We start from the raw sequence: 14,087 nt of genomic DNA on the forward strand, positions 1-14,087 counted from the left end.
CCAGCTGGACCATTGGCGGGAAGTTGTGGAGGAAATTCACTCTATGGAAAAATTGACGTATCTTTTACATATAAAAGGACATTTTTACAACAAACGCTGGTCCAAATGGCTGGCATACAGGAGTAAGGAAGCGTAACTATGTGCAACATCTTGTAATGTTCTTTCTTATTCAACTATGAGTCACTGCCCCATGTTCTGTGTATTGTATGTTTCATTGTAATAATGAAAAATGTTAAATAAAGAGTTAAAAAAAAAAAGAAACAGATGAACAAACAACAAAAAAGCAGTACAACACAGACAAAAAAGTTTTTTTTACCCTTTTTTGCACTGGCCAGGGCTTAGTGATGGCTGAGATGTCACATGCAGTCATCAGCATTGACCTGGAGGGGTGGGAGAGACAGTGTCACAGAATTATCCACAGAGCCTACTCCTAATAGAAACTGTTTAATGTCAAAACCCTTTAATCAGATCTCCCTCTGTATCCTGTCAGTGATGTTTCTGTTGATAGAAGAGATTTTAGGCTCACCTCAGTAATTCTCTGTGATGTTCATCCTCCCAAACAAACTGGTTGTTCTTGGTGAGCTCAAAGAACTCCTCTCTCCTCCTGACAACACACACATTCACACAATCAGACCACAAGTAGGAAGATACCGCCTCCAAAATCAACTGTAATACAGTGCAAAATGTATAAAAGAAAAGTACAATAATTTTCAAATTACAGAAACCATATAAACAGAAAAAAAGATAATATATATATCAAATACTTTAGTTTTTCAAATTTATCCACCCATCCATTTTCTTTCATTTATCCATGGTTGGGTTGGAGAAGCTACAGGTTCAGAAGAGAAACCCAGACATTCCTTTCTCTAGCAACAATCTCCAACTCTTCCTGGGACTTGAAAAGTCTTTATGTTAGGGGTAAAAAAAGCATAGCAGCCTACCATAAAAAACAATAAAACAACAATGTATATGGATCAGCAAACTTTGGTTTAAGTTCTTCTTCACCATGACAGACCGAAGCAAAGACCTCGATATTGCAGACATGCCTCGGTCCGTTGGTCCATTTGTCTCTCCATCCTGCCATTACTCGTGAACAAGATTCCTTGATATTTGATCTCTTTCTCTCACATTAAACTCAGCGGGAGCATTTCACCTTCCCACCTACAGGAATCGGACTCTCATCCCAGCTGCGTCAGAACCACATCATCATGTAAAAAGCTGAAACAAGACCCCAAGGTTCCCAAACCAGACACCCTCTTCTCCATGACAGCATCTTGAGAACTTGTCCAAGGAACACCACAAACTAAAGCGATGGAATCCAACTTGCACCAACAATTAGCTCAACTTTGTGTCAAGGACTCCAACACATCTCTTGCTTTGGTTATACAGGACCAGATAGCCCTTAAAAGTGACCCTGGGACCCAAAGCTTCTGCAGTATCATCCAATGAATGCCTCTGGCGCACTGTTATAAAAACCTTCTCTAGAATACACATACAACCTCCTTAACTGGCGTTAAAAATGGTTATAACTAGGCTTGCTACTCTGACTGAATGTTTAAGCTCCAGACAAAACACCCCCCTCCCCACTCTTCAGCCGGATTTCCAGCTGAGCTTGACGTTTGCTACCTACTTCATGTACAGGGCGAGGTCAGTGGCCAGGATTGCCTTTTCAATCATCTTCAGAGTGACCTTGTACTCGTCCAGAGAGAGACCGCTCAGGATCTGGTTTCCCTGCAGAGAGAGACCTGCGTAAGAGCAGGAAGACCTCCAGGAAGATCTCCATATATACAGAGATAGCATCAAGAATGAGATTGTACGTTCTGATACGGCTGACTGCAGCTATCACGGTGTACAGTCCATTAAGGGGTTGCCGTGACAGCAGTAAACAGAAAAAAACACATTTAAATAAGGTAAACAAATAAATCCAGACCACTCCTCAGGTGTTTACATGTCTGTATGTTGACACATTGTTCCACCTCTGCTACATTTTGAGTGCTATTGAGTGTGAGTGTTTGGATTAATCAGCCTGAATGTGAGGTGTGCAAACAGGTTTGTTTCTCTCCATCTGTATTCATGTGGCGGGCAGCGGGGGAGCTGAGTGCTGCCGCAGTCGGGAGTGTGGTTAGAGTTTGTTTTGAGGCCGTAAAGATCAGAGCGGGCTCCGTATTTTATTGGCTCATCACAGAGTTCGGCGGTGAGCTGCAACTGGAGCAAAATAGGTGTAATAAAGAAGATGGATGGAGCAGGATTCTGAAGCAGCAGCATGCTGCTGATGACAGCCACTAACAATGTGCTGCTGTGTGGAGAGATCCGCCTGCATCAGGCTGAATTCATTTGTGGCCAAGAAACAGCAATGAGCTCATGGCCTGATGCGATGATGATAGCTTGATCACAGTTTGATGTGACACAAAAAGCACCGACAACACTGTTTATACAGTTCATTTATAGCATGTTTTCATGGTTCCTCTCTGAATTCTGTAATAAAATGCTCAACATTTATTGTGTTATAAATTATTATTAATCTAACATCCCTACAGTGTAATCTTATCGAAGGGAAGGGTTTGTCACGTAGTCACGCATTTGTAATGTGTACGAAAATCACCTCTTTTGTTCCAAGCCGCTTTGCCTGCTACTTTTGTAGTATAAATCTGTGATCTCATGAGTAAGTTTGCAGTGTTCTTTAGTATTATTTGTTTCCTGTAAAAAAAAAACACGCCAATCTCACAATATGCTGTGTTTTGTAAACCCTATAAAAACATTGCTTCAGGGAATTTGTGAGAACTAGCAAAGAATCCCTTGTTTTATCCCTTTATTTGTGATTGGACAGTTCCACTTTCATGTTATGTTTGTAGACATGGTCTGCAGTGGATCCACATGTATGTGTGTGTGTTTGAGCACGTACTGGGCTGTTGAGGATCATGAGGCACTGGTCAAAGTGGTGATGCTCCATGGTGGAGTGGCAGTAGAGCTGGGCCAGGGGGTGGTCGCTCCTAAACCAAACACACACATGAGAAACCCACAGTGTGAACACAGTGTGTTCATTAGAATCCGACCTCTCTCCCTGAGCTGGGACTGTCCTGCTGTACCTTTGTATGTAGGAGTTGTTGACTCCTCTGTGGTCCAGGTCATGGCAGAGAGTGGCAATCATCAGAGCCAAGATCTCCAGATCATTTAAGTTATTCTGTCGAAACATGAATGGATGAATAAGGAAAAGAATAAGGAAAAGGGAGAGGCCACAAGGAAAAAACAAACAAAAAACCACACAAACAAATGTATGTGTGATGTGAAGGAAGCTGTTGAAAAAGTAATTCCTCTGGTAGCAACTGCTTTTAGGGTTTATTCTTAAAAAAAAAAGACGTCTTAGATTAGAAAAAAAATGATCATTTAAAATAAATGTTTCATGAAAAGGATAAAAGTCCTTCCAAACACCCACCTGTAAGCGTCCTGACTTCAGGAGTGCAAACATGCACTGTGCCGTGTTGAACGCGTGTCTCCAGTTGTGATAGACCACATTTTTTCGGTAGTTCTTCTTAACGCTCAACACCCACTGACATAAGCTCTGCAAAAAGAAGGAAGATGGAGAACAGGATCAACAAATTTGCTTTAAAAACACTTCACCACAGCTGAAGGACAACAGCGCAACATAACTGCCACCTTCTGCTGACCTGCCGCCTGCAACACAAATCAGAAAACGCTTTTCCAACATTTGGAAGTAACTTAAGCAGTCTTTAATTTCCTATTTTGTTCTATTTTTCTTTTCTCCAGACAAGTAAAAAAATAAAATAGTTGTGAGATTTTAACTGTCCAACTTTATTGTAATGTCAATGTGAAATTTATTTCTATGCCTCATTAAAAACAACAAAACTTGCTTTACAATTCAGTGAAGCAAAACTTGCTGAAAGCATCAATAAGAAGCTAAATTTAAGAACCATTAAAAAAACAGGAAAAACCTCATAATCTGCTTGAGTTTAACTCCTCAAAATAAACAGGTTTTTAGCAGAGATTTAGAAGTCCCAACTGCCTCAGCAGTCTGTACATAAAGAGGTAAACTTCCACAGATTTGGAGCAGCAACTGCAAAAACCCAATCACCTTTATTCTTTAAATTGGATCCTGGAAAATCTGGAGAAACTAGTTGGTAGACCGCAGTGCTCCTGTGGGTGTGTAGATGTTGATTAGATCACATAAACATAATGGGGCAAGACCTTTGAAAACTTTAAAAGCAAGCAGTGAAATCTTACAATCAATCAGAAAATGGACTGGAGGCCCTTTGAGAGAAGCAAGGACTGAATTTATGTGTTTATTTATATCACCCCACCTCTCAGAGCACTCTGCAAAAATGTCCAAACTACATCTATTTCATTTACAGTCAATTTCATTATTATAGCTCATAATAATAGTAATAAGACAGGCAGACAGAATTGCAAACCAAAAAAGAGAGAAAAAAAGCCTTAGGCAAACAGTCACTGTTAAAAAACTATAAGTTGTATTGAAACCAATCCTTCAACTTTAGATGTCTGAAACAACTGGTGATCACACGGTATTTTTTACGTTTCTATAATGTTTTACATAGGAGATATGACAAGTTAAAAAGAACCCTGAATTCCAGTTTTAAAGAGAAAATTCTGAGCTCAGATACAATGGAAGTCAATGAGAGTTTGGATGTGTGAACTATGCACTCTGGGGAAATATGAGAGAAAACAAAGTCCTGTAGTAGTGAGAGACACACTGGGTGAAAGGGGACAAAAAGGCCTATGTTTCAATGTTTAAAATAAATCAGACGTCTAAGGTCTGTGGAAGTAGAAATACTTTGTTTTTAAAATGTTTGGAAAGTTTAGACAGCTCAAAAGTTAGTTAAATTCCCCATAAGTCCTAAAACCTTAACTGTGATTAAGTAAAAGCCTTTAAAGACATTGAAATTCCAGTTGAGTCAGGTAAAGTCCAACTTTTAAACTTTTAATGTTTCTCCTGTGATGTCTGAGCTATAGAGATCCAAAGAGGACTGACTGTTTCTTACTTGTTTTGCCAAAAACCCATTGTTATCCATGGAGAAATTTATCATTTTTTTTAAACAAATTTTGTCTATGTTGTACGATGTACTGCTACATGATTGAGCTGATGTTTCAATGTATAATTTGCATGTGTTTGTTTTTATCACAGCTGTAGTGAGCAAAAACAGACAACTGTGACAGAAACAAAACAGAATAGTATGTTTCAATATGACTCCATTGCTATTCTATTAAAGCAACAGATGCTTTAATGTACGTATATGTGTATCATAAAGAGAGAAATGACTTTAGCTGTGCTTGCTCTGGGCGCCCATAAACGAGTGTTTCTGCTTCTTTAAACTGTGCTGCAGCACATGTTGATTCTGAACAGCGAGTTGAACTAATTCGGTCTCCGGCACCATAAGAACTCCAAACCATTATTCAGCTAATCAAATTGTGGCTCATTTTCTCCACAGGGTTCATCATAATATGGTCTTAGAATAGAACAAATGTCTGCACATGAAATACGCTGAAATCCTAATGAAATAATAAGATGTGGTGCAGGGCAGCTCCCAGGGTGGCCACTGTGTCAGCCTTTTAGTGTGAATGTCAAACTGACAGCCCGCCCTGCTGGAGGGCCCTCATTTTCTCCAATCAAAACTTTTTGTTTGCAAGGCCTCGCTCCACATGCATTCCGGAGGTCAGCCACCGACATACAAGGGGCTCTTCATGAAAAGAGAGAGGCGGCTAAACCTGGCAGTGTTAGTGGGATGTTGGCGCCAAGGCAGGACTGGACGTGGGGAGCCTGGGTTCTGACAGACAGCAGTAATAGATGGGGAGTGGGAGGGGCATTACACTGCTGTGTGTGTGTGTGTGTGTGTGTGTGTGTGTGTGTGTGTGTGTATACCTGGTTTTTGTTTTCTTTTAAGGAACATTTCTGGTCTAATCACCTACCTTGTCAGGACCAGTATTCCTAATGAGGACAAAAGCCTGGTCCTAATGCTGTAGAAACCACATTTTGTGGGTGGGGGGTAGGTTTAAGGCTAAAGTGTGACTAAAGTTTAGGGTACGATCAGTCATGTACTGGTAATGGTTAGGGGTAGGGTCAAGGTTAGACAATGACAGTTAATGGAAGTTGATACAATGTCATAATAAGGGTAAAAATACAAATTTGTGTGTGTTTGTGTGGTCTGTGAGTTAATGATGCAGGAAAACACCCAAATGTTACCACAGTTTTAAATACAGTCACTCAATATTCAACATAAACATGAATATTCCAACACTGCTGCTGAGAAGACAATTGTTCTTTTAAAAAACAATAAAACAGACAACTTTTCTCTTTATATGTGATAGTTACTGAAGATACCAACAAGCTTTAGTTTTGTAACTCCATGTTCTGTTTTACAACTTCAGTTTAAAAGAATTTGGAATGAAAAAAGGAAGTTAAAAAGAGAAACTCAGCACCTCTGCCAAGTTGTACTTTTGCAGCTTTGGTCACTTCTTACCCAGACCTTTTTGGGTACAGAAAGAAGTTGTCTGCCACAGGTCATTTTGTACCCACCATGGCAGCCACCTCAACATAAACAGCACAAAATGTAAGGAAATTTGTGTTTGGTCATTTACTTCTTTGTTAAAACAACGCCTTTTGGCAATAAATCTTATATTGATATTTACACTTTAATGGTGCCACATTTATTAGGAAAATACATTTGTGGGTTGAGCAGCAGAGTTGATAATGTGGCTTGCAACCATGAAAAACTTGCCAAATCTTCTCTTCAAATGCCAAACAGCTTATTCTGCTAATGATACTTGTTTTGAGCTTCTGGTTCAGGTGCATCTGTGAGCAACCAGTGGCAATTTTACATCTTCCCAATCTGGAACCAAACTCTACAAGGCTCCCCCCTACAGAGTGGGGTTCATTAGAGACTACCTCCAGAATTTGGGAGAATGGGATGCCATCCCACAGCCGTGTGTGACCAAGCTGGTAAGCAGCGTGAGGAGGAGGTGCCAGGCTGTTTTGGCTATATATGGTTATTCAACATGCTATAAGGGCCCCTGTTTGTTAGACGACTAAATTGTTAAGTTGCCAGAATGTCTTGTTTCTTCAGACTTTGATCATCCAATCCAATAAACAACACAAAAAAAGAGTCAACAGCAGAATAAGCTGTTTGGCAGAGACGATTTGGCCAAGTTTTTTTTCATGGGTACAAGCACCATCCTCAACTCACAAATCCATTTTCCTAACAAATGTGGCACCATTTCAGGGGAAATAAACCGGCTTTCTAACGATATAAGATTAATTGCTAAGAAGCATTGTTGCAACAAAGAGATAATCAACCAAACTCATATGTCCTTACTTTTTGTGGTAAGTTTAGATGATTTAACCTACTTGATTAGAACTTTGAAATGAAGATAAGCAGATTTAGTTGTTGTTCTTGTTGTTAATAATATTAATATTACTGTTATTGGTGCAGGTAGGCCTGGACGTTTGGAGAGATAGTCCCAGATGTTTTCTGAATAGCCTCAATTCAAAACAGAAAAAAATGTAAAACTGCTATTCTATTCAAATCAGACATTTGGCTCTTAAGATATTGTGATAATTGAATATCTTTGCCTGAAAACACCAACGGATTACACTGTGCTTCCTCTGTATTTCCTACAAGCAGCAGCTGCTTCAATACACCTGCACTGAGAGTCTGTGCCTGGAACGAGTATTTTACAAGAGTTGAAGAAGTTTCTCCTTTTGCTACAATAGGAGGAAGAGGGGGAGGAATACTCACTAAGCTGTTAGCAAAGATAACAAACTGTATTCCTACAAATGAATACACGTCACCATAGCTATAATCGTCGATGCCTCGCCTGGCGAGCATATTTTACGCACCATAACTGAGCAATTATGTGAGCCTCAATATGCATTGAATATCTCTTTTTAGTATGTATATGTGTGACCTGATGATGACCTCTGCTGAGAGGAAAGAACAAGAGTCAGATGCAACGCTACAACTATTGTCTGATGAACAAAAATCTGTTCAGCATTTGTCAAACCAACGCAACAGACAGGCTGAAAACATTTGATGCATTTTATAAAAAGATGTGTTTAAGAATAATATGTAGTTGAATAAGAACAGTTCAGCTCTTACTGTGTACTTCATCTGGAAGGTCTGGATTAGGTTGAGGTCAACAAACATGCGGATGGTAGCAAGCGTAGTTTCAGTGTCTGACAGGTCAAAGTCGCTGAAGCTGAAGTCCAGCAGACGCAGGGACTGTGCTGATGGGACTGTGGCAACCTTCAAACACAAACACACAAATATGAGGACAATAGAGTCAGTGACACAAAGCTAAATAGATCCTGTGCATTATTTAATCGGCTGCTCACATAGTAATCACTTCACAGAACCTATAACCACACTATTGATTTCCTGTTTATAATTTTTTTCCACACTTCTTTTGCAATCAAACTACTTTTGCACACTTTGTGCTATTTTAGCCCTTCATATATGTAAACGTTCTGCTCAGTAGGGTAAAGTGTGCTCTAACTTCTGTTTATTACAGCATTTTATACTTTTCAAAATATTTAACGTTATTTAAAATAAAATTCTCCATGGAGACAGTGGTTAGCGCTGTCGCCCCACAGAAAGAAGGTCAAAGGTTTGCCTTGAGACCTTTCTGGGCGGAATTTGCATTTTCTCCTCATGCTTGCTGGATTTTCTCTGGGTACTCCAGTTTCCTCCCACAGATCAAAAACATGCTTGTTAGGTTTATTGGTAACTCTAAATTGTCCCTAGGTGTGAGTGAGAGTGTGAATGGTTGATTGACTCATTTGTCTCTGTGATGGACATTCAACCTGTCCAATGTGTCCCCTTACTTTTAGCTTTTACCTACTGTGTTACTACTTTTTGCTTTTGGCTATTGTTCTGCTTCTTTTAACAGTTAGCTACCATTTTGAAACTTTTAGCTTTTAATTAATGTTTTACTACTTTTAGCTACTATTCTGCCTCTCTTTGCATTTAGCTACTGATTTGCTATTTTTAGCTTTCAGCTGCCATTTCACTACATTTAGCTTTTAGCTACCATTTAGCTATTTTTAGCTTTTAGCTACTGTTCTGTTTCTTTTAGTTTTTAGCTACCATTCTGTTCCTTTTTGCTAGAGTTTTACTCATTTTAGCTACTGATTTTAGCATCTGTTTTGTTTTATTTAGCAACAACTTTGCTAATAATAGCATCTGTTCTGCAAATGTTAGCTACTGTTTTGCTCATTTTACCTTTAGCATCTGATTTATTTATTTTAGCTATTCCTTCTTCTGATTTTAGTTGTTAACTAGTATTCTGCTGTGTTTTGATGGTTTTAGTTTTTAGTTTGAGCTCTGCTCATTTTAGCTTCTGTTTGGCTTGTTCACCTCAGCTTTAGCTTCTTCAGCAAAGTTGTTCACCACTCAGCATTCACGCTGCAGTTTCACAGAAAGTGCAATTTCTCTGGTTTGAAACTCTTGATGCTTCAACAATTTTAACAACCCCATAATGGCTGGTTGTCATCTTGTAGTGTGTCACACAAACTGTACGTAATGGCCTCTTGGGGACAATGTCCCCCAAAAAATCAAGCCCGTTTCCTAGATACCAATTGATCCAGGCTCGCTCTGACACCCGAGGGAGGCCCCTTCCTCAGGCCGGGCTGTTAATTCAACCACTTCACACTAACAAGAACAGAACAAGACCTTTTCAGATGGTTATGTGATGTTATTGTAAAGCTGGTGGAAAAGCTGGACTGCTCCGTGTTCTGACAGAAAACCTGTCAGATACCATAAATGAAAATCTGCAGCAGGACTCATATAGCATACTGGTTAACAGGTTAATCTGCTGTAAAATACAGAAGTTACGCTTCAGAATATTAGCTCTACTTTTCTTTTGTTGAGGTACTTTTCGCTTTTAGCTACTGTTTGGCTACCTTTAGCTTCTAGCTACCTGTTAGGTACTTTTAGCTTCTAGCTATCATTTTGCTACTTTTAGCTTTAAGTGTTGTGCTTCTTTTAGCTTTGACAACTCAGTTTCAGTTTCTTTAGCAAATATAAATAAATGTAACCATTTGAGTCATATTTCTGAAAAGGGAACAATGATATTATTGAAAGTTTTGGCTAAAATATTCAAGAAATCATTTTCTTAATGTCCCAATAATTCCCTCACAATCCCTCAGTAATCTGTGTGTGTGAGCATGTATGGTGAGTTTGTGTGGGTAAATAATTAAATGGAAATTTACCGCTGTTACCTGGAGTTCCTGGGACTCCTCCTCTGTGGCAGTGGCGTGATACGACAGGACCTAAAACACACATATGCAAAACAAGAAGAGTTCAGATATTCTGTACAAAACACACACATGATCTTTGTCTGATACCAAGCAGTTTGTTAAAGAAAAAATTAACTTTTCCAATGCAGTTTAAGTGAATTTTGAGTGTATGCAACCAAGTGACCATTGAGCAGTGTGGCCATGTTTTGAGTGACCAGTTTTTAAACATTGTGACCTATTTTTGTGTACATTCTTGGCTGTGAACGTTATTTTGTTGCTCACCCTTAACCGCATCATACCCAGCCGCCCCCACATGTATGATTTATCCTGCTGGTGTACACTTCAGAAATCACCTGAGTGACAGCAGAGATGTTGCTCTTTGTACCTTGGGATGCCATCCACTGTTTACTCTGACGAGTACTGGCCTCAAACATACAACACAACTTTGTGTTTATACCAAAAAGAAAATATTCCAATTAGATTTTTTTTCAGACTTTTCTAAAAAGAGTGCAGCAAATTCCACTGTAGCTGAAAGCATCATTAGTCTTCTTCACCTCACAGCCACACAGGACATTTTCTTCATCATCCCTTTCTACAGAATGCTGCTATCCTCAGATTTATTTTCTACTCTAAGATCTGATTTGATGATATTTTACATTGCTCAGTTCTGCACTGCTTTCACTCTCCTAAGGCAGTAACTAACATTAAATATATGAAAGAACTGAGCAGTATCACCCTTAAAATATGAAAAATGTAACCCATAAAAAACAAAAGTTCTCCAAAAGTCCCTGCCTCAAAAATACTGTAAATGATAGTTTTGGACTGACTTCTTTCAGTAATTTCTTCCTCCAGAATAATAAAACCCAAGTGAATTTACATACAAGAAAGCAACAGTTGTGGGGAAAATGTTTGTAAATAAAGTTAAATAATGTAAAATATATAGACGTTATAAGTTCTAAAAGTCCTAGCACACTTGCCCCAGGCAAGCGAAACGCTTTGATATAAAACTAGTTAAAATAGCACAAAGTATGCAAAAATGGTTTGACTGCAAAAAACATACAGAAGAAACAAAAACAGAAAAACAGTAGTGTGAAAGCTGAATTAGCATTCAAACTTTTAGTCTTTTTTAGAGCTTTCTCCAGTCAGAAATGGTAAGACAACAATACAAATTATAGAGAAAGTAGGAGGCAGTGTTTGGGGTCATAGCAGCCATCTCCTCCTACCACTGCACCAATCAGAAAACATTGTTTTTTGTATTTTTTATTTTTCCATCACCAATACAGTGAGACGACGATCAAGTCTGAAGTAAAACCCAGTTTTGTTTATTAAAAAATAATCAAACTCTGGTCTTTACTACACAACCAGTTTGTGGTGGGATTTTAGGAAAATAATATTTGGCTATTTTAGCTGACAATAATGTAAATGTATACAAAAATCTTTTGCAAACTCTCAAATATTAGTAAAGGTGTTTTTGGACATCATTTCCAAACGACAGACCAGGTTTTGTACCTGATACACAGCTGTGTTAAATGACCCCGTTACAATATATTTATAACCAGAATTTGGACTGTGTGGGTGTGATTTTGCATGTGTGTGTGTCTGGATGAACACTTTTGGTGTGACGCTGACCTCCAGTGTGACCTCCTGCTTGGCCATGGCTCTCTCCACCATTTCGTACATCTGTGTGTTCTGAATGCCGAGGCCACAGAAGATGGCAAACGCCTCCAGGAACTGCTCGTCGTTTCTGTTGAAGGCCTTAATGCTGCTGCACGCTTCATCCATTTTATTCACCAGCTGGCAAACACCTGAGTACACACACACACACACACACACATTCACACAAACACAAAAAAATGAATACCTGAAATGAGCTGATAAGAAAAAGTTAGTTGGATACAAAACTTGACACGAAGGCACTCTGGGCCAGAAAACAAAAATACACAAGTATAATAAGGTTTGTGCAAATAAAGACAGACAAGAAAAGACTTTTTGAAGCACATTTTAAACACTTTGGAGAAGTATTCTGAACCTGATCTGGTATATCCTAATATCTGGGTAGCTTTTGCTCAGTGCTTCTCCCCTTTTTGGACTGGTGGTAAATACTTCTGAGGTGTTTTTTAATAAAACTGTTAATACAACAACAGCATTGCTTTAAGGCTTTCCCCAAATGTTATATCCTGCATTAAAAGATTGAGATGTGCTGGGTTAAAATAACCTAAAATAATAAACAGGCTTTTTGCCTTTGCTTGTACCTAGACACAAATCAGTTCCTTACAAAAATATAATTATGTTACATCTCTGATGCTAATAATGTTTTTATGAAGCTCAACATGGACTGGTGTGCATGAATTTGTTACAAAACATTTAATTGCAATAAAGTGAACCTGAGCTTTTGATCTGGCTCAGCATTACAATTCAAGTGCTGGAGGAGAGGCCATGAGAGTGTGATCTGTTTGATCAGCTCACAATATCCACTGTCATTTCTTATCTTCACTGCCAACTAATGGAGCAACTATCAGCTAAATATGCTAATAACAATCTCTGATGGGTGGAGTGGCAGGACTATTCAGGGATGGATCGTAAAAGTGGTGGTGATATGTAGGCAAATGAAAATAATTTAAAATTGTTCAAACCTCTAGCCAACCAGTGCTTGGAATATGTCTTGGGAATGACTTTTAGCCACTACCACACCAAGTTTTATAATTAAAAGTGGCTGAGGTATAGCTATTTTTGAGTTGGCTACGGTCGCTTAGTCCTGGTGGCTGTCCTGAATTGGGTTGCCCTTAAAGGTTAATCAGTTGTAGATATAAATGTAGATAATTATCATCCTTTGGCCTTTTGCTATTGGCAATAATTATGTTACGGTTACTTGTAGTTTAAAAAGCTGAAATAGGAAAAAATGATTCAACGAAAAAGATAAAGGTCCACACCTATGACTTTGTCCTTTTTTCCATTCCTGATGGGAGCGCAGAGCAAACTTTTTATCTGCTCAGTGGTGTGATCTGGGTTTTCACCCTGTCATACAAAAGGAGGAATGATTACTTAACGGAAAAGAAAAATAAAACAAAGGAAAACAGAGAAAAAACGATAAGTATAGAATACAGACCGTCCAGGGGAAACGCTGGTCCTTGGTGAAGTCAGCAATGTTAAGAGGCAGCATGGTGTTTTTAACATACTGAGCATACAGGTAATTAATCTGACTGACATCACAGTCCCTGTGGAGAAACACAAACAAGGGAAAAGGTCATAAGTAGGCATGCATTTTAAACCAAAATGAACACAGTAATGGCTGCTCCTAAGGCCTTCAAAAGTTAATCAGTTGTTGTCACTGAACAATAACACCCCTTAAATCGAATAGTTACTTTCTGTGAGTTTTACTGAAATCTGTCCAGTGGTTCACAAGATATTTTTGCTAAGTTTTAAGCAAAGATGATGCACAATAAGTAGTGCTCAAAGGATGTGATGGAAATCAGTCTGAGCTGCTGCCACACCAAAGTTTAGATCAATATCTGTAAAATTTATAGCCAATTTTAGGGTTTTCTAAGATCAGTTGGTTGTGGCAACCATCTTGAATTGAGTTGCCTCCAAAATCTAATCAGTTGTAAATGTACATCCAATAATAACTTTAGGTTACTTTCGTAACCCCGGTTCTCTGAGTAGCATGAGTGAGTGTCTCACATTGGGAACGCCCATGGCGTGACCTCATCAGAAGCTCCTATTACATTACGCCAGCCAGGATTGGCTGGAGATACACTCGTCAGCGTCAGAGAGGGCAGAGTCCCTCCCCCTATAAATAGGGCTGACGCTGCACCGAGACTTTATT

At 38.9% G+C, this 14,087-nt stretch overlaps 1 protein-coding gene across 3 annotated transcripts in view; it reads right to left on the reverse strand.

Annotated features, from left to right (window-relative positions):
* The window catches only part of pde5ab (phosphodiesterase 5A, cGMP-specific, b), a 124,991-nt gene that overhangs the window by 24,093 nt on the left and 86,811 nt on the right, over positions 1-14,087 (reverse strand). For 2 of the 3 annotated variants that reach the window (XM_017430336.3, XM_017430338.3), the window contains exons 9-19: positions 13,371-13,479; positions 13,195-13,279; positions 11,894-12,069; positions 10,238-10,297; positions 8,127-8,273; positions 3,434-3,559; positions 3,087-3,181; positions 2,903-2,990; positions 1,631-1,731; positions 527-604; positions 317-380 (exon numbers count right to left, since the gene is read on the reverse strand). In XM_017430336.3, coding sequence (XP_017285825.1) covers positions 317-380; positions 527-604; positions 1,631-1,731; positions 2,903-2,990; positions 3,087-3,181; positions 3,434-3,559; positions 8,127-8,273; positions 10,238-10,297; positions 11,894-12,069; positions 13,195-13,279; positions 13,371-13,479 — 1,129 coding nt within the window. The remainder of the gene's footprint in view (positions 1-316; positions 381-526; positions 605-1,630; positions 1,732-2,902; positions 2,991-3,086; positions 3,182-3,433; positions 3,560-8,126; positions 8,274-10,237; positions 10,298-11,893; positions 12,070-13,194; positions 13,280-13,370; positions 13,480-14,087) is intronic. The other variant, XM_017430337.3, reaches the window with a different exon arrangement.

This window comes from Kryptolebias marmoratus, linkage group LG7 (genome assembly GCF_001649575.2).
Source record: "Kryptolebias marmoratus isolate JLee-2015 linkage group LG7, ASM164957v2, whole genome shotgun sequence".
In the NCBI taxonomy this organism is placed as follows: Eukaryota; Metazoa; Chordata; class Actinopteri; order Cyprinodontiformes; family Rivulidae; genus Kryptolebias; species Kryptolebias marmoratus.